The 27,035-nt window shown below is 41.1% G+C and overlaps 2 protein-coding genes across 5 annotated transcripts in view; both read right to left on the reverse strand.

Moving 5' to 3' along the window:
- Positions 1-250: 250 nt before the first annotated feature.
- Positions 251-4,218, reverse strand: zgc:158296 (uncharacterized protein LOC791212 homolog). 2 transcript variants are annotated; one of them, XM_040013721.1, is made up of 5 exons: positions 3,647-4,218; positions 3,325-3,418; positions 2,956-3,239; positions 1,793-1,980; positions 251-739 (listed from the first exon to the last, which is right to left on the reverse strand). In XM_040013721.1, exons 3-5 carry the CDS (start codon positions 3,232-3,234, stop codon positions 556-558), a joined length of 651 nt encoding a protein of 216 aa, XP_039869655.1. In that variant the 5' UTR covers positions 3,235-3,239; positions 3,325-3,418; positions 3,647-4,218; the 3' UTR covers positions 251-555. The 2 variants fall into 2 exon arrangements, with proteins under 2 accessions (XP_039869655.1, XP_039869656.1); XM_040013722.1 differs by lacking the exons at positions 3,325-3,418; positions 3,647-4,218 and having other exon boundaries at positions 2,956-3,318.
- A 102-nt stretch (positions 4,219-4,320) lies between these two features.
- The window catches only part of LOC120722655 (SLIT-ROBO Rho GTPase-activating protein 3-like), a 31,488-nt gene continuing 8,773 nt past the window's right edge, over positions 4,321-27,035 (reverse strand). For 2 of the 3 annotated variants that reach the window (XM_040013713.1, XM_040013714.1), the window contains exons 3-24: positions 25,391-25,562; positions 25,118-25,280; positions 23,861-23,923; positions 23,592-23,765; positions 23,267-23,395; positions 22,865-23,086; positions 22,354-22,455; positions 22,012-22,197; positions 21,788-21,872; positions 21,338-21,365; positions 21,010-21,106; positions 18,698-18,758; positions 18,458-18,535; positions 15,439-15,567; positions 14,698-14,803; positions 14,340-14,567; positions 12,564-12,619; positions 12,295-12,466; positions 11,296-11,388; positions 10,990-11,097; positions 9,176-9,278; positions 4,321-7,385 (exon numbers count right to left, since the gene is read on the reverse strand). In XM_040013713.1, the coding sequence (XP_039869647.1) occupies positions 7,161-7,385; positions 9,176-9,278; positions 10,990-11,097; positions 11,296-11,388; positions 12,295-12,466; positions 12,564-12,619; positions 14,340-14,567; positions 14,698-14,803; positions 15,439-15,567; positions 18,458-18,535; positions 18,698-18,758; positions 21,010-21,106; positions 21,338-21,365; positions 21,788-21,872; positions 22,012-22,197; positions 22,354-22,455; positions 22,865-23,086; positions 23,267-23,395; positions 23,592-23,765; positions 23,861-23,923; positions 25,118-25,280; positions 25,391-25,562 (2,780 nt within the window). In that variant the 3' untranslated portion in view covers positions 4,321-7,160. Of the gene's footprint in view, positions 7,386-9,175; positions 9,279-10,989; positions 11,098-11,295; positions 11,389-12,294; positions 12,467-12,563; positions 12,620-14,339; positions 14,568-14,697; positions 14,804-15,438; positions 15,568-18,457; positions 18,536-18,697; positions 18,759-20,467; positions 20,496-21,009; positions 21,107-21,337; positions 21,366-21,787; positions 21,873-22,011; positions 22,198-22,353; positions 22,456-22,864; positions 23,087-23,266; positions 23,396-23,591; positions 23,766-23,860; positions 23,924-25,117; positions 25,281-25,390; positions 25,563-27,035 lie in introns of all 3 variants that reach the window. The other variant, XM_040013715.1, reaches the window with a different exon arrangement.

Genomic DNA, 27,035 nt, shown 5'->3' on the forward strand with positions numbered 1-27,035 from the left:
AAAAAGCCCCAAAGCCAAGTTTGAAACAAATGAATAGGACTTATATTTTTGCTTCATAAATTATTTTTAAGACGAGATAATTATTTGAACATTTATATTTTATAGTATGTGTAAACTTTCTACTTTAAAAAAACTAACTAAAAACAAAATATTAGTGACCTTAATATTTCTTGAAAGTTGTTTGATTTACACTCATATCTATTTCATTTTGGAAAATAAATAAATACCCAAAATAAATAAATACCCGTGGAAGTCTTGACATTTTTATTTGTAGTTTGTTTCAGCTTTCATACAAATAAACCAGAAATCAAATGATTAACAACAACAACAACAATAATAATAGTAGTAGCAGTAGTAGCAGTACATTTCTTTATAGCCTGATGGTGGAAATAATAGCAGAAATTGGTTTACATGTAGAAAACATTTTGAGTAGGATTAACAGAGCAGGTTAATAAAACATAAATTTAAAAAAAACATGAAGAAAAAGAAAGAAATGAGAAATAGGCCCCCAATTTAAGCATTCACTCAGTCACCCACTGAGTGCATATCTTGCATTCATACTGTGTCTTTGTCTTTCATTTGAATCCAGTCCTTGTTCGACAGTGAAATTGCAATTTGGCTGCAGCAGAGAGCAACAGATGCACAGAATGGAGAGATGACAACGTTGACGGCACACATACACAAGGACCGCAGACATGGAAGGAAAGTGTTGCTCAGCTGTATGCAGGGAACCAGAAACCTGGGCACAGACAAAGATCAGAGTAAGTTAGTGAAGACGGCTTAGGCAGCAGAAACACTTGTGTAATGTGTCTGAACACTCATGTGGCAAACAGCTACAGGAAGAGAGGCTGAGTTTCTCAGAAGTAAAGAGGGGCAGAAGTTCACCAGCTTGCAAAAATAAATCTATAAATTGTGAAACAATTGTTTAAACACCAGTAACAAAAACACAAGACTTGTCCAAAGCTGCAACAGCTGCACATTTACAAAGATTTTACATATCTCATCATCTATAGGACATAATCAAAAGATTCACACAAATTGGAGACATTTCTGCGCGCATGTATCAAAGCTGAAAATTTGTACTGCTGAATATCTGCTGGCTGTGGTGTGACCACACTTGCAGTACAACAACAACAAAATCTTATTTGACCCAAAAATCCTTTTATATTTATAAGTGAGACATCTGCAATACTGCTAACAGGATAGCCAAGACTGTAAATAAGGTTTCTTTTGCTTGTGTATGGAAGAGGATTAGGGCCACTGGAAAAAAAAAAAGTGGGCTCTTCCATACTTATGACCTTAGTCCACTGAGGTTTCATTTTAGTGAACCTTCCTCAGTGTCTAGAAGAGAGTTTTATTCATGTGACATTGGTATAATGTCAAGCAGGAATCTGCAAAGAAAGCTATTAAACATGTGACTGTCTGCAAACGTATTTCTGCACATGTGAATTGTGCCATAAAAAACTGCCCCTGCTCCTTAGTCCTAATCCTAACTGTAAACACACAGTAAAACAGGATGCTGGTATGAACTGGGCAGAGACGAATATGTAAGGGGTTAGGTGACAACTTTGTCCATCTCTGATATATAGTCCATGCACTCAAATGTTATATTGAACATGTTTTAAAGTAGAGGCTGTGTCTGATGTTTCATTAGAGGCTAACTACACTCTTTCTTGCTAGGAAAAAAAACATGCCAATAATCCTAATAATACTGTGGATGTGTGTTTGTGGTTATTTGCAGATAAAGCAATGTGGGTCCAGAGGAGAAATATTTAATAACTCTCCAACATACCAGACATGAAGGCAGGCAAGAATGGCCAGGAAAATGCCACAAACGAGAGCGCAGGGCACAGCAAAAAGCAAGGAGAGGCACTGGTACGTCCAGATACGAGCATTCTCAAAGCCAGTGACGCTGTAAATCCACACTTGGTCTATGCTGTGAGGTTTGCTGGGTTCTGCCAACACATCACTGACCTCCACCTGTAAAAGGTAACAGGAGAGAACGCTGAGGCTGAACACAATAAACTAGCTAAAGTTAATTCTATTTTTATCAGGATAGTTTCAACTGCTATCTTGATCAGTTAGATCTTTAACATGACAACCATGCACAATGTGCTTTGGGAACACGCAGGTTTTGGTTTGTGTATCTGTACTGAAAGCTATTTCATTCCTATTCCTAGATATTCCATTATAACAGAAATAATTTATTATATTTTATGTTTTTTCACTCAGACAACTCATGTTGGAAACTATGTTTGCAGCAGGAAATTATCTGGAATATCTGTATCTGAGCAATCACTCTGGGAATACCATTCACAGCATTTCTGCTCAGCTTAATGTTATATTTAAAATGATTAAAAATAATGTAGTTAACTTCAAAATAAAACAATATAAAATGATTTAAATTCGTTTTATTATCAAAATGTCACAAAGTTTGGGAAAATGAAATGTGTCATGTGTGGCTTATCTGAGATTTTCTGTTGCATTAACTCTTTCAATCATTAAGGGTTATTTCACTGCTGTTTTGTTGTGTTCTTTGGGGTTTTATTTGTGTCATCTATAGATTGTCCCATTTAACTCTTTCCAAAGAGAAAGAGCCCCCTCCCAAAAAAGCCAAAAAGAAACCCAGGAAAAAAATAAAATAAACAGGGACATCTGTCTGTCGGATGGGAAAATGAGGGTGAAAATGATTGTGTAGCCTCACAAGTGTGCAGCATTTTAAAAACCAAGATAGTCTTATAAAGAGTGTACAAATTCCCCCAAAATACTTTTTTATCTCAGATATTTTGTCTTAGATATAGATAACAGTTCTGAGACTGGTCAGATCCAATTAGAAGGTTAAAAAAACAATTTTCTGGTAGGACTGTGTCTATGCATGTGACATCTGGATTTTAGGACTCAAGGGCAGATGTTGTGACAAAGCAGACTCATAATAAAGAGAACAAACATCAGGACCTTTAGGTGCTGGTTGATACCACGAGGATCCCTGCTGACAGGACGAGTGGCTGCTGGTGTAGGAGGAGCAGCAGGTGGAGCTGGAGCTATGGGTGGAGTCGGGGCCCTGGGTGTAGTCAGAGCTCCAGGTGGAGTTGGAGCTTTGGGTGCAGGGGTTGAGGATTTGGATGCAAACTCTGGGGGAGGAGGGGGAGTGTTTATCTGTTCTTCCCCTCCGTCGTCTTCATCGCTGTCGTCAATCTTACACTCCACCAGGCAGTCGTCGCTCACCATCATCATCTTCGCTAAAAGCAAATGTAAATGTTTGCATTCGAATCACGCAGAATTGTTGAAGCCAACTAGATTCAACCCACAGACAGAGAGACTCACTCCTCCAGCTGATTGCAGGCCAGTGTAAAAGCGAGCTGAGCTCTGGCACTTCCACCTGTTCTTCAGCCTCCCGAAAAAGAAGTCAGTCCAAAATCTGTAAATAGCAGCTGGTAATTTTAAGACGGCATTTTTAAATGGAAAGCTCTGCAGTGCGGCCAGTGGTCGCATTAGATACAGTGCAGCCAGTGGTCGGATCTAACATGCGTGCATTTAGAACATTTCTATGAAAAAATATATCGGTGCGTCCTATGAAACTTTCAATTCAAGATTTACGATTCACCACAGAGACAGCAAAGATATGAATAAATCATGTCTGACTTACCTTTTTTTTAAAAACAAAATGCTATCTTAATCCTTTCTCACTGACAGAGACCCTCAGAGAGAGAGAAAGATGGGGCAGGGGTGCTCTGCTTAGTGCTAATCTGAAATGTCAATGAGATCAGTTCAGCGGCTTCATCACAATGTCCCTCGAAGCTGAAGTGGAATTTACAGGACATGCAGAGACACAACACAGACACCTACAGTGTCTGACACCGACTTAGTGTGTCAGGAGTGCAAATGCGGTACAGTAGCTCTCTATGTGTGGTTGTGTGTGTGCGTGGGTGGCTGTGTCAAGGGGTTATTTTAGGAGAAGGAGCAGACGGGTCCGAATGATCGCATTACAGAATTGGTGTGGTTTCCTAAAACAGAAACAATGACACATGCACCACAGAGACCAATTATGTCGTAAACATGTTTCAATTAACATTAATACAACACTGATTCACCACAGTGATGAGTCAGACTGCAAGAGAGACTGTCACATGCAGGAAGTTGGGGTTGCTTATTTTTCCAGAGGCAAAATCTTTGAGTGACTACTGGAGAGCCATGTTCAGAAGCACAGCACAACCACTTGTACCCCCATCATGCCCGAGTTCAGCTGAACCACGTGTGGCAGTCACACCAGTCAAATGAACAACAATCCCCTTAAATACAACAACAATCTGTTAACCATTCATCACTTTGTCATCTTTATTCATTTTTTTTAACCACATATACAGTTGGACGCAGTAAACTTAGTGACATCATCAAACAGTGATCCAGAACAACAGGGTGTTTTAACCATAGATGCAGAATCAATAAAAGAAGGGAAAACAAAACAACTCTTCTTTCATTTTTCCAATACTGAAACACAAAAAATGTGAGATGATGTATGTAAGATTTTAAAATGCTTTTAGAGTCAAAGGAGCTGTTCACCTCGCTGCAGGAATCCTGAAACACGTTTGAATGGGACCTGTGGGGAAAAAACATGCTTCCTGGTCATAAAAATAAAGCCAATGCAGAAGTGCCTAAAAACCTGCATTCTCTCTGAAGGCCACCAGATGGCAATAGCTGTTGTTGAAAAAGACTGTAGGGGTCTTTGGGTAAAACTTTACTTTAGTCACTTGTTTTGGGTCATATACAATAATAATAAAAAGTAAAATCTTGGTTATATCATGTCTCAAAAAGGAAGATTAGCAGTGGCATTTTCTGCTCATGCACTGTCTAACGACTTGTCAGTCACAAGATATTGAGCAATGAGCAAGCAGTTTCACTGCTGCTTGTCCTCATTGGAGCCAGTGTCTTGCAACCAAGATGGCGACAACAGAAATGTTCATCTTGTGGCTTCAAAACGGGACCTCAGACACCAACAGGTGACATCACGGTAGCTACGTCCATGTTTTATAGTGCCTATGATGATGCCATAAACACAGCAAGGGGGGCCCAAAGTGTGGATGAATGAGACAAGAGTTTCAATCGTGGCACCAAAATGGCGCCATGGTGTTCACAGTTTAAATCAGAGAAAGAGTCGGACACCTCTCTGATATAGGGGCCGTTTTGGCTCTCGAGACATGGGCACAGTTTCCAGCTGAAGAGTAAGTCGACCTAAGACCTGAGAGAAAACCCTTTCTTATTCCTTCTAAGCCAAACCTGAGTTAGCCTGTCCTTAACTCTGCATAAGCCCTGAGATTTGGCCAACATATCAGGCCACGTCACATATGAAGGGGAATGTGTTTTTCTTCTCTGTGTTTTTTCAACACAACATGCTGTTATGCAAAGACCAAGTATACCAACCTCAATGCTAACAGCGTATCTAGCTAACACACACGGAGTCTCAAAGTGTTCAGTTTTCAATAAATTAATATGAAATAAACAATCAACAGAATAATAAATGTAAATGTTAAGTTGTAATTTGTGAGATGATTTAGGATATAATCATTATAAAAAGTTGTTTGATCTTTTTTTTTTTAGCTTGAAAGGAATTTTTCAAAAAATATTCACAAAATATTAAAAAAAAATCTTTTTGTTTTATTATTTTTTTCTCCAATAACACACTATTTAATGACAGAGGTGTTTTTCACCTTTTTTTTTAGCAGTATGCTACCATCCTAAAGCAGCTAACAGCTAACCTTGCTAGCTGTTGAGCTAGCAGGGTTAGCTGCTAACCAAACCAAACCAATTCTAAGTTAGCTACTGCTGTAACTCCAATAAACATCTTTTATATAAAGCAACAAATATGATGTGCCTAGCATGTTGTTCTCCAAAAAGAGTCAGATGGAAAAAACAAATGGGTTAGACAGTAAACTTTCGTTAACTGGTGAAATAGTTAGCTGATGTCATATAATCAATCATGTTTAAAATCGGCCATTTCCTGTTCCATACAAACCATATTGGATCAGTGTTTTTCCAGGTATACTGCTAATAACTTAAACTTTCTAAATGAGGCCTGTTCACTCTGTTGTAGCTCATATCACTTCGGGATAAATTTCCCGGGACATTCACTCCTGAGAAAATTGACAACATTCCTAAATATTTATCACTTGTAAATATTCCTTTCCACTGTAGAATGATGGACTTCAGACTGTTTGGAATGTGTAAAAAAAACCTTTCCAGACTGATGGACAGCAACAGATGGCTCCCAAGATCATTGCAGATGATACATGGTGACACTTGCTTGTTGATTCGGTTAATCAGGTGGATTTAAATAGCAGCACCTGGACACTATTTCTGTTACTTCATATGAAAGCAGTAAAGGAGTACTTAATTCTTCACACACTTCAATACCTCAATAAAATGTGTTGTATTTTGTATTTCATCTGAGGCTTTATTTACTTAATTTTAAGATCTGCTAAAGATTATTTTTATTATGCAGTGACACGTCAAACCTTTAGAATTGAAACAGGGAGCACTTTCTTTTTATCATGCCACAATGTTTTACTGCTAATACTGAACACTTTGGGTTCCATACACATCTGCCTGGGTCACATTTTTATTATAATATGCAGAATTGAAAATTATCAGATCTTTTCAAGTGAATTAAACATGTAGAGTAAAAGATGTGAAGGCACTCCTAGACACAGGCCCCAGATCAGTTTTCTTTTCTCTTTTAAATAAGGAAAAAGGTTTTTGGGTGAACTGATCTCAGACCTGCCGCTAGGGGGCAGTTTTAGTCTTCTGTTGTTGATGTACAGTTAGTATCATGGCAACTGCGTTTAAATAGTCAGTCTGGTGAAGTCACATCCCTGATTCTTCAAAAATCCCAAAAGCATGGAGAACAAAAGCAGACCAGGCCATAAAAAAACAACAACAAAGCAAAAAAAGAGACCAAAACCAGACACACTGGACATACACGGCACAGAGAATAGTGGCACTATGAGATGGCAGAGACTCACTTATTATACACGTGTCCAAAAAAATGGGAAAAAACAGAAGAAAAAAAAATCAAGATCTTTCCCAAATGCACAATTGGCATCAGCGGGATAATTATCATTGTCAGACAATGAATCAATAATTTCCTGGCTGTCCCCTCCTCAGTCTCAGTCCACCGGTCTGAAAAGGGCCCGTCCCCTGAGACCGAATCCTGCTTTTTTGGCCACAGGGGCAGCCTGAGGAACAGAGGAGGAGGTGGACAATGAAGAGGAGGAAGAGGAGGGTGCAGGGGCTGCAGTGGCCACAGGTGCAGTGATGCCGGACCCCTGCAAGGGAGGCTGGCGAGACAGGAGCTCCTTGAACACCGAGTTCATCTGACGGTTGATCATCTCCTGAGAGAGCGAGAGGAGGAGGAGGAGGAGGAGGTGAGGTGAACATCAAAGTTTTTCTGTTACATACTGCATTATTCTACTGCTGCATCCTGACACTGTTAAAGACTGGAAGGTCCTTTTTTTTCATCACTTTTTTGTGAAGGCTCTAACTTCGAATCTCATAACTGAGCGACTCTGAAGGTGGAGTTTTGTATACAAAGTCAATTTAATCTAGACTTTAACAGAAAGTCCACTGACTGAACAACATAAGTTGCTGGTGGTGTTCTCACTGCAGAATGAATTCACTCTCACATCTAACATCATAGTTACTTACTCAGAATCAAGAAGTGATGTGATCCAAATATCATATAAAGCAGCGGTCCCCAACCCCCGGGCCACGGACCGGTACTGGTCCGTGAGTCGTTTGGTACCAGGCCGCCAGAGTTGTGGCTCGGGTGTAAATTTTAAGGTTTTCGGGGGCTTTTATCGTTAACTCGGTTTCCCGTGTTGAAGTTGTGTGTCTTATTTTGAAAGAAATATTTATGCGTTACCATAGCGACCAGAGAGCTTTAAGGGGCAGAGAGGAGGATGTTATTCTTAATGTTGTTGGTGCATTTCAGGACGCTGCTAATAAAGTTACACAATTACACAGTGAATTTGCGTTTATTATTATATTTACAAAATACCACAGTTTTTGTCTTGATCGTATCATTTTATTTTGTTGTATTTATCACTGACACCTTAAAGGCCCGTCCGTAAAAATATTGTCTGACATTAAACCGGTCTGTGGCGCAAAAAAGGTTGGGGACCGCTGATATAAAGGACCATTTCCAAGAAAATGGATGGTGTCATTCTTTGTTTAGATTATTGGAGTGTTTTATCACATGCGTTACTTGTCCAGTTTAACAAGGATGGAAAGAGTATGAGGAAATTGCTCTCAAGAAGTAATGCTACACAACCACACACTTATTATGTGAAAACATGCTTTGATTAAACATTACTGTATGCTGGGAAATAATTATGTGATGATAGTAATGCCTTAGAGCAGTGATTGATCATGCATGGTTTGCAGTGGTGGTAAGTGGTTAGTTAAGTTACTGTGCAGGTTGACAAAAATGCGACACTTGGAACAAATATGGCAACTGATTGTTTAAATTAATTTTTTTAAAGCAATCTGAACTAATAAATGAAATGAACTAATAAAAACAGCCGTGATGAAGACCTCAGAGTTTCAGTGGGCTCCAGAGGATTTTCAGATTTTTCTATCTAGAGCCCTTCTCTGTAAAATAAAAAGTACTTCCCCTCTCTAATCATCAGTTCTGAATATATATAACCGCCTTTCTCACAGTTGCATTAGTGGTGTTAACCAGAAAGAAGAGCAAAAAAACCCCCAAAGCCCACCACGGCTGCTTTTAATAGTCTTTATGTAGTAATACCAACCTTCATAAATTGCACCAACATCTACTTTTAGACTATGTGAGTGCATAATAAACACCCAGTAAAGCAAGCCAGGACAGAGATGCAACTCTAAAACTAACATTTTAAAGCAAAAATAGACCTGCAGCTGTGAGCCACAATGCAAAAGTCTCTAATATAAATCTAACGTCAACGAGCAAAACTAGCAAGCTAACACTCGTCAGATGAAACATCGTAAAAAAACACCACCAGCAAAGTTACTGCTTCATATTGTGCATACATTTGAACTTCTGGATGTTTTTTATAAAAAGTCATACCCACATTTTAGAATTTTTCGTAATGTAATGCTTTTGTTTTGGTTGTTAACAAAGGGTTGAATATGTTACACCGCTAACCTTATCAATTGGTGTTCTTTCTGCCTGAATGAATGGAGGTCTGTCAGGGGGTCTGAAGTTTCCCTGTCTCAGAGTGTCCAACGTGTGCCTTCGCTCCTGAGACCTGAAAGAAAAAAACATAAACAGCTTAACAGAGATGTTGAAAGACACGGGCAGATGCCACCTCTGATCCGAACCTTACTTTAATGTGTTGGAAAAGTTTCTCTCCATCTTCTCACGCTATAAAGACTATAAAGACTATAAAGACTAAAGTTTTGGGCTTTGCCTCATTTATTCCACAGCTGAATTGTGCAATTGTGGAAAGCAGTGTTCTGACCTGCTATGTTACTTTCTATGCTGTAGCTCTGCTTTTCCACAATCTGATTCCGAAATCCACAAATTCCTCATCCTCAGCAGCAGAAAGTGCTGCTCCCGCCTAAACCTGTAAGCAGCTGCAGCTCTTCTCAGAAATACTGTGGAGATGAAGCCAAATGGACAAATTTCTGCATCAGTGTGTCGGGCTACTGATACAAAGACACAAGGACACCGGCACCATGAAGTAAAACTAAAAAATACAAGAGTAGTGACTACCAGTTTAACCCAGAATAGTGCACTGTTATTAAGAGTTCTGAAACATTAAAAAAACAAAACAGACAGCCACTCTACTCTTAAGATTAGGCTTAATTTCCTTTTTGACAAAGCTTATAGTTAGGGCTGGATCAGGTGACCCTGAACCCTCCCTTAGTTATGTTGCAATAGGTCTAGACTGCTGGGGGCTTCCCATGATGGACCGAGTGTTTCATCTCCGTTCACCTTTTTTTACTCTGTGTTTATACACCAGTCTGCATTTAATTATTATTATTTTTTATTATTAATCACCCACAGCTTGTCTTTTATTCCTCCCCCAACTCCCCCACCCCCAACTGGTCAAGGAAGATGGCTGCCCCTCCCTGAGCCTGGTTCTGCTGGAGGTTTCTTCCTGTTAAAAGTGAGTGCTCAATCCTAGCATTCGTTTCAAAGTCTCACCATGGGATGCTCCTCCCTGCGTATTTCTCAAAAGCAACGGTCTCATTCCACCAATCCTGATTGGCTGGTGATTGCCACAACCACTTCGGGAAAAATCACCCACCCTTAAATAGTTTACACTTTTACATAGACGTCATTGTAGGGTCCTCACGGTACTAAGAGCCTTGAGTTATGATTGGGTGCTATATAATAAACAATTGAATTGAAGCGAATTATTGTGTAGGCTGTCAGATTGCTGTTTAACTCAGCTGTCAATGCCAGGTGAGAAGCGTGCACCTTTACTCTGGAAGAAGCTGTAAAACTTTGGGAAAGTTAATGAGAATGCATCAGTTTGTTTCAAGTTCTGTGTAGACTTATGATACAGTTTTTTGTAATACATAACCTAAAAAAATTACTGAATGTACCTGACTGTAAGTGGAAAAAAATGAGATATTACAGTGGATGTAATATGCCTTCAGTTTGCGAATGACCAGATGTATGCAAATAAAGACTGTGTACTACTATGTAAATGGTAATGTTGCACATTGTTTGTATAGATAGATGCACACGTATATAGATAATGACAGTTTTATTTTCTCCCACTGTAACTCTCAGTAAGCAGTCCAAACAGAGGATGATGTGGTGCTGTACAAAAAATGTAATGCAAAAATTTCGTGGCTCTCACGTGTACATTACTTCCCCTCATGCAGTTTTTTCCTGAACAGAGTTTATCCACAGTCTCAACTGGCTGCAAACCTAATTTATATCAATCTGAGTAACGCTGCACATGCATGAGGCCTGCAGTGCGTCAAGATAGGTGCGAGTCTTACACTGGCAGGTGTCGTGTGGCGGGGGAGGTTGGTGGCTTTCGACTAGGGCTCCCCTCACTTCCTCTCTGCCGTCCTGGCAACGAAGCGCTATCGCTGTTCACCCGCATCCTGTGAAGACACACACAGAAACTTCTGAACTTTCAAGTCTATTTACGCACACGAGCTTATATGCTTCTTTGTACAAAAATGTGGAGCTGGGCAGACGTATGAGTTTGTGTACTTAGATGTTTATGGCTATTACATGTTTTTAATAAACCGCAGTGTGCATTTGAGTGTGTTTGTTCGTCTGTGTATGCTTCTGTGTACCGGGTTGTGTTCTCTGTCTGTGGATCTTCTGCTGTCAGGTTTCCAGTGCTGCCTCCACCTCCTCCTCCTTCTTCTCTTTTCCCTCGATCTGACCTAAGGGAGGAGAAGAAGAGAGAGATATATTTCACGAGAGAAAGCACAAGCAGTACAGTTTTAAATATGGGATGAAGACTGAGCAACAAACGTTTTGTAGGAGGGACCAGCAGCAGAGGTGAACTTATGTGTGACAAGAACAAAATAACTTCAAAATAAAGCAACAGCTCCTCAAAAAAGAAAATGACCTTTGAGAAACTTGTGATGTCCTGATGGTGCTTAGTCTGCACTGATATTTAATCACCCTCCTGGGAATGTTTGAGGCCACAGTTTTTAACTTTGATAAATGTTGGATATCATAGCACTGTTATCTCTTCATATCTGTATTAGAGATAACTGTGGATTGGTATAAGGCGCTATGAATTAGATATGCAGTTCAGACACCTACACACAAGCAGAGAATATGAATTGATGCTGAAATACTTTCTCTCTCCACTTGTGGGTTTTAAATTCTACCAGTTTATCTGATTTAATGGCATCCAATCAGCATACACACACACACAGACGCTGTTTTTCTTTCATTTTGTCACTTCCTGTCACTTTAACTGGTAAAGAATATTAGTGGGGCCATTTGTAATGGAGAGGTCCAGTTCAGTGAATCGAATTACCCAAGGTGCCCGTGTCGGCACTTGTCGTTCAAAGCAGCCATACTCCTAACTTTAAACCTTAACAGTATCAAAATGTATGAGTTATTAAAGAAAATCTATCCAGTCATACTGCAGGCTGCCGTGGCGCTCACTCAGGGAAACCGATTTGCCTTAATTTCACTTTGAATTGTGGCACTGAATAAACTGACCTGAATAGCAGGCAAAAACAGTAAATTCTGTATGAAATGATAATGATGCCTTAAGGGTGTCATGAAATTTCATTTTGGCAGTGGTTATGTGACATAGAAATGTCACTCACCCTTCCAGCACACTGATGTACTTGTGAGGGATGAGACCCTTAACCCCTCCCACCTCTCCTCGCCACCAATCAGAAGAGGCCTTGCTGTGAAGGATGAGAGGCTCTCCCTGCTTGAAGGAAAGCTCCGCCGGGGATCTCGCCACGTAGTCAAACATAGCCACCGCCTCCCATTCTGTACACACCAGCAGACACACAAAGCAAGGTTATAATGTACCTTTGTGGTGTAACAGTACAATAATGTGACAGGGTTGGTGCTTATGCGTACTGACCATCCTCACTGGGCAGATGCTCAGTCTCCCCATCTCCCTCTTCTGTGATTGGTTCACTGCAGAAAAGCAGAAAAACCAAAGTCATGCTCGGTTCCTCTTCTCTTCCGCTAACTGTCACACCACAGCCTCTCTTTATGCAAGACTTCATACTGCTGTGAGATTTCCCAAATGACCCTAAAACCTCAGGCTTGGTCTAATGTCATACTGAATGATTTTTAATAAAAAGATCATGAAGGAAACAGACTGACTTTGGGTTGTAGGGGGTTAGCCTGGAGGCTAGTGTTCCATTTTAGCGAGCAATCGGCTTAATAGCATTAAGCGTTATGTTTTTACACAAAGCATTATGAGCTACACAGAAGTGCCTTTGGCGTGGCATGAAATTCTGTTTCAAGAGGATGAACCATGAAAAGGGGGCTGAGGGGCGAAGATGCTTTATGTACTTGGAACCATCTCAGCCTGAGTCTTAAAAGTTTGACATGAACAACAAATCTCTGGAGCAAAAAGGCTGCTGCCCAATTATTTACTGACGACAGTAAATACTTCAACAAATATCTTTTCAGACTGAGCGTGATAGGCACTTTTATGTATTTACTTAATTTACTGCTCAAAAATGCCCAAAGGTACACTTTTTAATCCGAGTACAGGATCAAACATCAGCCGAATTTCTGGGATATTGATCCTCTCAGTTTTGTAGCAGAGGGGGTATTAATCAGTTTCAGTTGCTTTGGTGGTAATGCACTAGAGGGGCAACAATGGGACAACCCCTAAAACAGAAATGCTTTTACAGCTGGAGGCCTCTGACATTTTTTCCCCTCCTCGTATTTTTAGTTTTTCTCACTAGTTTTGCATTAGTTTAGTGTCACTACTGGCAGCATGAGGCAATACCTGGACCCTACAGAGGTTCCACAGGTAGTCCAACTCCTCAAGATGGCACATCAATATGTGTCATTGCCAGAAGGTTTGCTGTGTCTCCTCGCAGTCTTAAGAGCATGGAGGAGACTCCGGGAGAGGCAGTTACTCTAGGAGAGCTGGACAGGGATGTAGAACGTCCTTAACTCATCAGCAGGACAGATATCTGCTCCTTTGTGCAAGGAGGAGCAGGCTGTGCACTACCAGAGCTTAAAAATGACCTCCAGCAGGACACTGGTGTGAATGTCTCTGACCAACAATGTGAAACAGACTTCATGTGGTGGCCTGAGGACCCCACCTGACCTAATGGAACACCTCGGGGAAATTATGTTTCCGTCCATTTGATGCTTCCAGGTTGCACCTCAGCCTATCCAGGAGCTCAGTGATGGTCCAGATGTGGGAGGAGATCCCCAGGACACTATCCACCATCTCATTTATAGTGATGCATGTATACGAGCAGGTGGGGGCATACAAATTGAGTACCATTTTGAGTTGCTACAATTAAATTTCTGCAAAATGAACTAGCCTGCTGCAGAACTTTTACACTTTGATTTTCAGGGTGTCTTTGAAATCAGTCCTCTGTAGTTTGATGTAAACAAAGAGCCCCACCCACCTGCATTTCAAACCATCGGTTTGTGAGGGGCAGCCAATGCAATGAACGTTGGCTTAAACAAAGGGTTAACAAAGGGACTAGACAACATTATTTTCATGACTAGCAGGTCGCAACTCGCTGCTTTTGATGTCAAACTGAAAAAGTTGTTTTCTTACTTTGCGTTGTGTTCACTGAAATTGCTGTCTGTTAAGAACTTAGAGTTGTTGTCTTTTTGCAGCAAAAACAACATTTTTATCAATGCGTACTCCTCTCACCAGTACTCCTGCTCCAGAGTCATGTGCTTCTCGTAAACAGGGCCCGGCAGCTCCGATTGGCTGGGGAAGATGCTGTCATGCTGAAGGATCATGGTCTTGACAAGGTCGTTAACCTGTGGCTGCCTAGCAACAGCGTCATCAGAATCCATCCCCCTCAGCAGGCTTGGACCGAAGCAAACAGCCAGGTTGTAGGGCTGCATCATGTTCTCGTCGCTGTACTGAGACACACTGAGAAAAAAAGAGAAACACAAACACGCACATGGTGACTTTCTATTTCTGGCACGAGTGTGCAGTTTTATGAGCATGGCACATATCTGATATGTGAAAATATCCCACACTGGGTTTTGGTGCAACTTACTGGTTGAGGAAAGCAAAAAGGTAACGCATCACGATGAGGAGAGGCCTCGGGAAGGTCGAGACAATCGTTTTAATCTGGACGGCTTTCTCCACCTCCTCCTCGATTTCTGATGACAGGAAGAAAACAAAATGACCTGATGAACTAAAACTTTTAGTTGTTGCATTTAAGTTTTTCCAAGCCTGCATTGACCAAAATTCACCCAAAATCCTTCCTTAAAGAAAGAGGCGAGGAGGATGGATTGATTATGCTATGCCACTAATGGAAAATCTACAAATTTAAGGGGAGTAAACAACCCCCAGGCAGGTTTGCAGCACTGGTTAGCTGTGCAAATTGTGACTCAGAGCATCTGTCCTGGAAAAATAAAAAAACTGAATTGGGAAGAGACCTACAGAAATAACAGGGAGATAGTGGAAGGGATAAACACACAGCAAACTATGCGCTGCAAGAACCAACTGTATAAGTTGCATCTTTTTGCATCAACGCTGCATTGTTTTTGCTGCTTTGTGTTTGAGCATCAGTGAAGTTATATCAAGATAAACAGGATCACAGGCAAAAAATGGTTCACTGCACAGTACGCGACGGGCTGAGTCAGCTTAACCAAGGTTGAGAAAGTATCTAGGAACTATAATGTTCCAGAAATACTCGAGTAACTGAAAGCAGACATGAAAAAGCCCAAGTGAAACCAGTACACAATCTGAAAACAGACACACACACATAGAGAAGTTACATAAGGGGTCTTACGGACACACTCCAGCAGCTGAGTGTAGCTGTCGTAGGGGAAGAGAGGAGGCTCGAGGCCTCTGAAGTACAGCTTCAGCACACCGGCCACAGAGTCCAGGTCACACTCACTATCTGACAGAGGATCCTCTCCTACACAGAGGTTAAACACACGTGAGATGACTGAATCGGAGTAGCAGAGGACACAGGCATGAGCTTTTTCCTTCACTCTATGAAGCCTTTTAGCTCTATGTTGTTGTCTCAGATCTCACAGTGTAAACTGCATGCTACCAGCTCAGCGCTGAAAAGACAAAGTTAGCGAATAGATGATGAAAGTCACTGGCAAAAAGGATTCATGCCAGTTAGAATTTGCAAAACTGTAAAGGTAAGATGTATTTGCAATCTAACTTAGACCAGGTTACAGGTTAATACTCGCTTGCTGACTCAATCATGAAGAGCTGCTGACAACACGGACAAGTGGGTGATCCTATTATACTCGTTTAGTTCCACTTGAGTAAACTGAAAGGATTTGTTTCACTCACACACATTAAAAATCTCTCTCTCTCTCTCTCTCTCTCTCTCTCAAAAAAGCGACATCCACATGAGGAGAAAATGATGAACTGCTTTGTTATTAAAAACTGCAACACAGAAGAAAAGAAAAGTGAAGAAAGTGCTATGTTTGGCGCTCTCCAAGCAGATCCAAGCCCTTGCAGAATCATGAGGAGGACACTGTAACGTTGGTGTCAGCCTCTTGGAACATGGTCTGCTTTTCAGGGCTGTAACTAAAGAACATTTGAGCCAAAACGTTGTGTACTAGTTCTTGTTTATGAATACAAAGAGCTATTAAGAAGCTAAAACTGTCAGCCGGTAGTTTGAGGTTGATTTGGGAAAAACGTTTAGTCTTCTGCACTTCACATGACCTTTTTACAAGCTCACAAACAAAGCCACTGGCTGTCAGTACCAACCGAACTAGAAGCGGACCAGAAACCAGAAAGCTTTTAGAACCAAAAGTCATGTCCCCTACCTACAGATATCTGTGTGGTCATATGCAGATATTTGTTTATAGACGTATTATATTTGTAATTTCTCCCAGACCTATTTTATGTGTGCTGTTGTGGGGTGTTTCTTAAAACTCATTGTGGCCAATGGTTAGCGGGAAGTTAATAATTTTTACATTATCTTTTTCATCAAAAAAACAAAAAACCATGTCAGACCTAAACTAGAGTTCAGAGATATCCTGAGGCACATGCAATTTGACATCTGAGCATCCAGAGCAGATGGGCAAGCGGGCCGCAGACAAACTTGCTGGGGTATTTGGACAATGTTTTGTGTGTGTGTGTGTGTGTGTGTGGATAAGGTTAGTGGTTTTAGAGACAGGTGCAGTTTCAGGCAGTGCATCCTGTCTAAAACAGCCACATATGATTTGGTGGAACATTGATGCCAAAAAAATAACTGAAAACTGATTACTGACACGGCCCAGAATGTAGCATGCATCTAGCCCTATGGTGATTGGTAGATGGATGGATGGTTGAAAAACTATAATTAATCACATTAAACCATTTTAGGATGGTATGTTGGTGTGGTAGTTAGCATCACTGCCTCACAGCAACAACAAAAAAGTGTCATGGTTCTGGAAGAAACAGGACCCAAATGCAGGACTCACTGGCAAACTAGGTAAACAAAAAAAATGTTTTTAATTACACAGCAGAAACTACTTAAGGTTATGAGAAAAGGAAAACAACTACCTAATGGGAACAAAGAACACAAAAATCTAAACAATAAACACCTGAAACTATGAAACCACAGAGATTGGTGAATAAAAGGAAATCAAACGTTGAGGAACAATAAATCTCTAGTACAAATGGAAACTGGAACTAAAGAGATTCTAAAGACATCAAACTCATTTTGTGAGTAATAAAAAACCCAACTGATTGTACAAAACTAAAAATGTTCAAAATTCCAAGCTCAAAAATCCCAGGACTATGACAGGAAGTTTCCTGGGTTTGAATCCACGAGCCACCCCAACAATGACCCTGAATTGGATAAGTGGAAGAAGATAGATGGCTGGGAAACAGTGCAAGCTTGATAAAGACAAATGTAGTATTCCTGTGTAAATAAATGGCCATGAATGATCCAGCTCAGTCATTCGAGTCGCTAAAATTTACTTAGTCGATTGAGGTCAACCCTCAGTTATGCTAGACTTACATTCACTGGCTCTGGCTTCATTGCAAACGCAGTTTATGTAAACCACTAGTTTGTGCTAATGGAACAACTTGTCATGGTCCCTGTGCCTCCCCGGCCAGCCCAGTGTGGCCACAAGTGTTTGTTGTTTTTCTCTCTCTCTCTCTCTCCCACCTGTCTGCCTGGACGGAGCTCTGATTGGGCTCCCGCCCTTGGCCCACGCACCTGCAGCTGATCTCGAGTGATTTGCAGTTGATCTCTGGCTCTTCTTAAGGCTGGGGCTCTGAGCTATTCGTCGCTGGAATATTGAGTAACCCTCGTCAGTATTGCCTGGCTTCATTGTGAATCAGTTGTTCCCGTGCTTGCCGCCGACTTACCCTCGTCTATGTTTATAGGTTTATCTGGACCCGCCTGTTTTGACTCCTGGACCCCGTGAGTGTGAATGGGTTGCTCGTGTGAGGAGTGTTTGGACAAGGAGCGGAGCAAGTGTGAAGAAGTGTGTTTCCCCGGCCTATTGATCCCCGGGACCCTGGTGTTCCCCCCCCCTTCACGTGTACATAGCGCACCGGAGTGATTAATAAAGTATTGTTGAACCGTGCTACCTCAGTCTGTGCCTGAGTCCGTCCACCACCGTGACACAGTGTTTCCAACTTAGCGACTTTGTCGCTATATTTAGCGAGTTTTCAGATCCCCTTAGCGACTTTAACTTTAACTGACATATTTATTGCATTGTAAATAAACAACTTCTCTTCTTTGATTTAGTTTTCTCCATCTGAGGAAAAAGTTCTGCTATCTCAGCACATGTACAAAAGAAAAAAAAAAAAAAAAAAAAAACGAAAGAAAAAACGAGGAAAGCACTTACCTCTTTCAAATGCATCTCTGAGGAGGTTCACCTCCCTCTGTGAGCCTGGAACTCTGAAAATTCCTTCATGGTGGAGGCCTGCGATACACACAAACACATATTCACACCATATGACGCGTTCATAGATGCCTGATATGCAGAAGTGCACAAAAAAATACAAAACAGGTCCTTCCACCTACTCATTTTCACTGTCCAAAGCTCTCACAGCATGACTTACTGATATGACAAAAACTGACTCACCATGAAGGTTTATGAAGCGAATGCAGCTTTCAACCACCACAGGAATCTGCTGTCCAGAGCTCTGCAGAAAAAAGACGGTTAGAAGAAGAGAGATGAGACGAGAATGCGGTGCTGAAGACAGAAACAGAGTGCAGAGGGAGATGCAAAGAGAGGGGGAGGAAAAAAAGGATGAAAGAAAGGAAGACCAATAACAGGGAAGGGAAATATGCAAGGCAGAAAGATGCAATGCAAGAAACTAAAGATGACTGAAAAGTACAAGTTTCATCAATTGAGGTTCTTTTAAGGGCACTTGGCTACAAGTAACTAAAAACTATACAACCACCGTTGTCCATTATGTAAAGCTAAAACAAAGACTTTATAAAAGCAAGTCGACACTTAAATAGTCCTGAATAGAAATCTATGGGACACTTCTGTAATGTAATGATGATCCTTTTTGTATTACTGCAAGATTCAGATGGGATATGCAGCCTTAATGAAACTTTGCACATGCACAGGAAATGTTTAGCTAACCTTTAAAGCATTTTCTAAACAGATTCGACTGTCGATTCTACACATGATGTTTTTAAGACCAAGCGATAATTAAAGGGTTATGGCTCTTTTCTCATTCATTCAAATAGGGGCATCAAAAATAACTGCCCACATAACTGCACAGGGGCATTACCAGTCACAAGACTTACTTCTAGAAAGACTAAAGCTAGTAGCCTAGCACAGTGGAAACAAGAGCTAGCATGCAGACTGACAGTGTCCTATGTTAGTTTAAGGCACACAAAAAAAGAAACATCTAAAAAATATTTTAGAAAAAACAACTTTTTCAACAAAACTCAGCTAACTCTTCTTCTCTGCATCCAGTTTATGCGCTATGCTAGGCTAACCGACAGCTGATATTTTCAACGATAAAAGTGCTACAGTAAATTAGGGCTGTGACACTGATAATGATTGTCAATTTGATAGCTCACCAGTAAAGGTGATTTTTAGGCAATTTCCTCACTGATGCATAAAATTAATATCATTATTATGAGGTTTATAATAAACTCAACCTGCCAGTCTCATGATTGTGCACAGAAGTTCATGCCTGAACTTTTGTGTGCATTGAAATGACTGAGCTATCATCATCATCAAATGAGTGAAAATGGGAAATATTTTTGACTCTTTAGTTGTTAAATTGGAGCTTAACGTGACTGTGCATTTGCAGCTGCACCAGTTTTTCTTGTCTGCTCTTTTTTGTCTACTGGGCATTTTAGTCGGTGAAAAACTCTACTCAAATGTGTGTGGAAGGTGAATGATGAAGACAATGAAGAGATGAGATATTGTACACAGAAAAAAAAAAATCCGTATTATATAGTACAACTATAGGTGTAACGTAAATAAATAAAAACCCAGCAACTTCTATGACTTTCAGCTGTTGTACTGTATGTAAACATGCAAATGGTTAGACTAAGAGTATTTCACCAGTTTTTCAGGGCCTCAGTAGATTAAACATTTACGTGTTGCTGAGGCCAGGCTGCCAGTGTCAATTCTATTTCTATAGCACATTCTATCGTAAAAGGTTGAGCAAAGTGCTTTACAAGTTGGCTAATGAACATGAGAGACCCAGACTGAAGGGGGAATACTGCATACACATTTCATAAAAAGAGCTTTACACCTGCTGCTAAAACTTCCCTGAAAAAAGCTGCACTGGACACGACTTAGACATGGTGACTGCTTTTTTGTGGTAAACAGTCCCAAGTCTGCATGCACTGCATAAGCAGTCACACAGACGGTGCTGAGTACCTGTGTCCGAGACATTCGCCTTCTTCTTCTGCACCAAGCCAAACACAGCAGAGCGGGGACACAGAAAAAGCAGATTAGAAGAGAAGGGAGAGGGGACAATAAGGGGAATAAAGATTTAGAGGCAGTGGGAAGAGGCACACATAAGCATACGCGCACGCACACATACGCTCATGTACACACACACTGAATAGAGGAGTCGAGAGGAGGCAGCAAAGAGGCCAGTGCATTTTAATCCTTTCACAAGAGAGAGAGGAGGAGATAAAAGGGGGAATGGATTGAAAGGAGAGAAAGCCAGCAGTAAGCCATAAGCATGACCATACACACGAAGGCAGCAGTAACTACACTGGAGGGGGCAAGGGGGGTGGGGGGCTGTCATTGTGCGCATGTGCTGCAAGAACCCTCAACAATCCCCAATTCTTCTGCATCAATGTGGCAGGTTTTCATTTGGAAGGTTTGAACAGCAGCGCAGCAAACAATACAAGACAAGTAAAAACAAATGAAGAGCGGATTTGGTTTTCTGTGTGAATGAATGTGAGTGTTACCTCTATGTAGGACAGTATGTCTGTATTGAAGAGTGTGTGGCAGAATTGGGAAACAGGTCTGGACTTCCGAACGCGCACTGACCGAGCACATTGCATTCTGGGAAATATAATAGATAAAATGCATGATCCCATAGTGACAGTCAAGATGTAGTATTGTTGATAACTGCAAAGTCAGGTGTCCGCCCCTCTAGAAATAGATTCGTATACATCATGGAAAAAGCAATTTTGGTTTAAATTTAGCCCATCACTGTCCTCTCTCCATGTCCTCTGTACTCTCTCCATTTCAGTCACACTGATTTATTCTCAGCTGCATATACAGTCTGTTTACCTGGAAGGGTCGCTGTCAACGGCTTCAGCTGGAAGACAGAAACAGAAAATATGTGAAAGAGTGACATCATGGCTATGTCCATCTTTTGTATACAGTCTATAACTTTGGAGAGCGTGAGTACATCTCTTGTAACATATGTATATGTGTGTGTATGACAGAGTTCAGTGCAATGCACAGTATCAGAATCTGAGACTACCACTGATACAGTCTTATTATACTTGGCCTGTTGTAGCTGCTCTAAATGTTACTGTGGAGCATGTACAGTCATGCTTTCTTTCTGTTTTATTTTTAACAGGTTTTTTCATATGAGTGACAAAACCTGCAAGATGCTCATTAAGCCAAGAGGCAGTTTGTGGCCATGTTGGAATTTGGTTAATGTATGTGGATATTTTGCAGACATAATCAAAGGCAACACTGGAACAAACTGCATTAAATCCATCCTCCTTGTACCTTTCTGTATGGCATCTTGTAGGATATCATGTTTGGCTTGAAGTTTGGAGGCCAGAGAGCTGCTGGTAAGGAACTCTTTCACTTTCTAAGATGAAAAAAAGAAAGAAATAGTGAATAAATCAAAAACAGTTGATCATTTTTATCTGTGTTTGGAAAAAAAAGCCACTGCTCATTTAAACTGCTATCAGGAAACTCCTGTCAATCATGTCAATTCATTAACTCACTGTGAAGTAGTAGGTCTCTGTCTCCTGTTGATTGGCTCGACGCTTGGCAAGGGTAAGTTTTGGAAGGGTGCCTCCACCGGGCGGCTCGTGTGATAGGTTGCTGGGCACATCGGGGGAGGGGTTACAGTCGCTGTCGCACATAGTGTCCAGAAGGGCTGCGAGTGTGGCTTTAAGCGTTTTACTGATCTGAGAAAGGCAAAAAAAAAGGCGATTTGTCGGTTTAGCTACTCCGAGTTCAAGGTTTAAGGCTCATGTTGCAACGCTCCACCCTGGCTAACGCAGTGTCAGACAGACTAGGGCAGACAGACCATTAAGGAAACAGGCAGAAAACAATTAGCTGACCTCCTCTGTTTCCAAGGTAACGGCAGCAAGTCGAGACTGAAGTTGCTGGAACCTGGTCTCCAACTCGTACCTCACCTGGCTCTCCGCACTGACCTCGCACACCTGAAATGCACAAGAGATATAAAACTAATGTCAAATAAGGTATAGTAAAAGAAAAGTGGTGCTGATCTCAGCAAACATTCAGGTATATTTTGACCAGTGAAATCACACAGCACTAGGAAATGAAAACTTGTAACTTGTATTGTTTTTAAGATGTTAGGGGAGCATTTTAGCCTTTATTTCATGGGACTGCTCAGAGAGAGTAGAAAGAGAGAGAGGCGAATGAAATAAAGGAAATGGTAGAACCCTGTGTATAGGTCTGTTATTAACACATAGGTCACCTATAATAAATGAACCTTACCTTATCTTAAATGGATGTGGCTGTTCTTGCATTTATACTTAGACTTTCACACATTTTATTGAACACTTTGAGCTGGGTCATACAGCTCTACCAGAGGTACGGTAGCTTCACCTGGTCTCCTTCATGTGGGTGGTAGTTGAATCTGAAAGGAAGGCAGAAGGCGGCGTCATGTTGCTGCAGCAATGCATCTCTGTCTCCGCTCTGGTCCAGCGATGTCACCGCAGTCTCCAACTGCTTAAGCCCCGTCTCCTCAGTCTTTTGGATGCGCCACCTGCTGGCCAGGTAGCATTTCATCACTCTCTCCACAGACAGATGGAAACCAAGGTCACAGCACTGGCAGGAGAGAGGGAGAAGAAATGAAGGGTGTAAGAAAAGCGTGAGAAAATGTGGATGAATGTGCATTCAAACTATTGTTTTTCTTCTCCCTGTGACAACTTTCATTTATTATTCTGCTGAGGTGTGTCATAAATGCATGAACATACAATCATCCGACACAAAGTGCATGTTTCTTACGTCGATGAGGGTGCTGACATCCTGCAGGTAGTACTTGTTCATGGCAGCATTTGCTCCTGCTAGATTCAGCAGGTAGTCATTACGAGCCTTGGTACACTTCAGCTGGGTCTCCTGCACTCTGCCATGCCTCTGCGTGTGCATACACAAACAAAAAAAGTAAGAGAGAGAATTAGCACGAATAACAACTTGAAACCACATCTAGTGATAAATATCCGGATGTACAGTACTCAAGTATCTGGCACTTGAATACAGGAAGTGGTTTGCTTTGTGAGAAACATATTAAGACTGCTGTTGTTCTTTATCGTTCACAGAAATACAGGCTCACCTTCTCCATCAGTCTTTCCATCTTCTTAACAGAGCTTCGCCTCTGCCCTCCCAGCTGTCCGGGGCCAAGTTCGGCTGACTTGCCGGTGTGTCTCTCCTCCAACCGCTCGGCTTCCTTCAGTTTCCCCTCAGCTATCAGGCAGTCGGTGTGGTACTGGTTATATGTCTTCAGAGCCTTCATCAATAGCACAAACCCATGTCAACATGCTAGTCTCAGTGACTGTAGTATTTTGTTTTGTTACACTCAGGACGGCAGTATAATGTGCTCACCGTCTGCAGTTCAGTGGTAACCTTCAGCAGCTCATCTTGCATCTGGATTCCAACTTCTTTGCTCTGAAATAAAGACAAAATATATAAAAATGGCTTCCTGTTGCCCACCAATGCAGTATGCCCTTTACACTTTAAAGGCCTGTTACACTAAGTCTCCTAGTACAGGTAAGAGTACTAGAAATAGTACTAGCAGCTAAACGCTAGAATTAGGGTACCATTAGGAGTGAAAAGGGTGAAAAACATGGAACCTTTAAATTTGAGTCTGTGGGAATTTAGGACCTTCAGAGCTTGACAGCATTAAAACCTGGAGGTTTATTAAATATGATTTAGTTATTCTGTCTTGGTAAAATTATCTCTTCACTTTCTAAAAACAAGAGAACACAAACGCCAGCACTGATTGCTAAAACTATATATATATATATATATATATATATATATATATATATATGTGTGTGTGTGTGTGTGTGTGTATATATACACTGTTTTTTGGAGTCCTGTCTATTCAAGATATAAGGATACCATACCACTGCAGTAGAGACTTGACAGGGTCAACACATGATCACTTACCAAGAACATAAACCTTTATTTTAGCCTACAGATGTGTGACATGTGTCTCTTGATTCTCGGCACTAAAACGAACACATATTATCAAAAGGTTAAATCTTCCTCCAAAAATAACTACGTACGCAACAATATTACACCACTTTACAAGAACTTTATTTCTTGAGTTGAAAACTTAGCTGGTATTATATTGTTTCCATAGTATTACTTTGATCTGTAGCAGTAATTCATTTAATACAGTGCTGAAAGTGATATTAGAAAAACTAAAAGAGTTCCTCTGCTTGATGTCGGGCCAGACAAAACCTCTTAGCTCCTCTGACATGTCTGTAGTGGCTTAATTAAGATTCTGCTCACATTTCAACCACAAGAAGGTACGGAGAGCATGTCTGACATCCAGTAATTTGAACAAGATGAGTCTGTGTAATGTTTTTTTAAGTGAATGAGGCCCAGCGTTACCAAGACAAATTAGGGTCTATATTAAAGCCGTCACTGTATTTGGTATTTGTCAAAGTTGCAAGTTCATATCTGGGAGCCTGCGCAGTTTTAAAGGAGTCATTTTAGTGTAAAGTAAAAGAAGTAAAATCATCTTTTTATTTGAAAAAAATAAATGATTGGCTTGTTTTGAAGTAGAAGGACTCTCCCTCTACCTTTTGCTGCTTTTCATACATGTGACCTTACACTATAACATCCTCTCACCCGTTTGTGCAGGCGATGTGTGTCCTCTGTACCATGTGCCAGCCTTTGTGTGAGCGTGTTGCAGCAGGTGTCACCCAGTGCTGCATGTTCCCGGCTCTCCAGACGGGTCTGAGTCAGCAGAACAGACCAGACCTGACACACGGACTGACCCCACTGCTCCTTCCTGTACAGTAACAGAGATGCGCACCGAGATTATGGCACGATCACGCACGTCAGACCCATGAGAGGAACAGAAAAGACCCAAATGTATAAACACAACTGATGCAGCCTTACTTTTTTGTTTTATGAGTAAACCTCTCTGTGAGTTTGTCAAGGGCCCGTGCATATTCAGACTCGATGTCACCCCGACGGCGGAGAAACTCAGACAGGTCTGAGAGCTGCTGCTGTTTCACCTCCACCTGGGAGTCTAAAATCTTTATCTGGTCTGTCAGCTGGGCCCGCAGGTCTGAGATGCGAGGGAGATGGAGACAGGGGAGACAAAAAATAGATTAGACACCGAAGTAAACACATGCTCACAACCTCTAACAATCACAGCAAATGTAATTACCTTCTCAGCCAGTGCATAAAATACAGTATGTACCTGATGTCCAACTGAATCACTAAATAAAGGTTTGGAAACGAACTTTAAACACACACAGGGAGGATAAACTGTGTTGCTTTCTAATGCTTTAAATAAACAAAATTAAAGAAAAAAACACTGAAAACAACCTATACAATACTCTATAGTAGCTTTTGAATCAGTTATAAAAATCATAATCCTTATTTATTTTCCTGTGCTTATGTTATTTTAATAACATTTGGATTATTAACAAAAATTAAAATGTGGATAATTGCACAATCCTATTCGGGGCATCTGTCTTCACTGACATTATAAATAGAAAAAAATACTGAATAAGGAGTTTGTGACTTATATTGACTTATTATTGCTACACGCACTCAGACACTTTATCAGGTGCAACCTCTCGCTTACCTAAATATCCAATCAGCCACTCACAAAGCAGCAACTCACTGCACTGAGGCATGAAGATGCAGACAATATGAGCATCCGAAGTTCAAACATGAGCATCAGGATGAGGACTTAAACCAGATTAAAATAGTGTTTACAGTCTTAAAAGGTGTTCTCACAAGAGCCAATCAGCTCAAACTTTTCATGTTTAAGGACATTTTGTACATTTTTAAGTATTTTTTTTTACTTTTAATTGCAAAGAATGAGAGTACGTCTACCACCACCACTCAAAGACAGGCATCCCCAGACACCAATAACAGAGGACAGGAAAAATAAAAACCCCTATCACAACGGCTCCTGAAGTACAAGCTGGAGACACACTGTGTCTCTGCACATTTGGAAATAATGCACGCACATTCACCATTAGTATATGAATCATTTCACTGGAATTCTTTCCCTCTAACACGGATAGAGGATCAATAATAATTCATGTCTTATGATCAGGTTTATAAAACGCAGCCAGTGGTGTGACTGATACAGCTGTTTGACTACCCCTGTAATGTGATAGTGATATACTAATTGTTATAGTCATATCTATATGCATTACACACTAGCTTGTATGCAAACACAACTAAAGCAGTAGCACAGCGACCCAGTGCTGCTCTTTGCTCTAAAAAGGCTAATACAAACATCCTTCTCTCAGAAAACACCACCTTCGCTTTGCTCTTTCACCTCACCCCCTGCCCCTCTACCCCCACCCTCTCATTGCTCATCCCTCTACTCCGCCCGCTCCTTCTTTCCCCTCTTTACTCTTTTTCCTCTGTCTTTGTGTGAGTACACAGCCCGGGGCTGACTGGATGTGAGGAGACAGCATCACTAATACTAGCTATAAATACACCCTTGTAGTACAGTACACAGAGCCAGGCAGCCACGGCATGAAGCCTCCAAATCACGACGCACACATGCACACAC

This window comes from Simochromis diagramma, unplaced genomic scaffold, assembly GCF_900408965.1.
Source record: "Simochromis diagramma unplaced genomic scaffold, fSimDia1.1 OVJJ01000705.1, whole genome shotgun sequence".
In the NCBI taxonomy this organism is placed as follows: Eukaryota; Metazoa; Chordata; class Actinopteri; order Cichliformes; family Cichlidae; genus Simochromis; species Simochromis diagramma.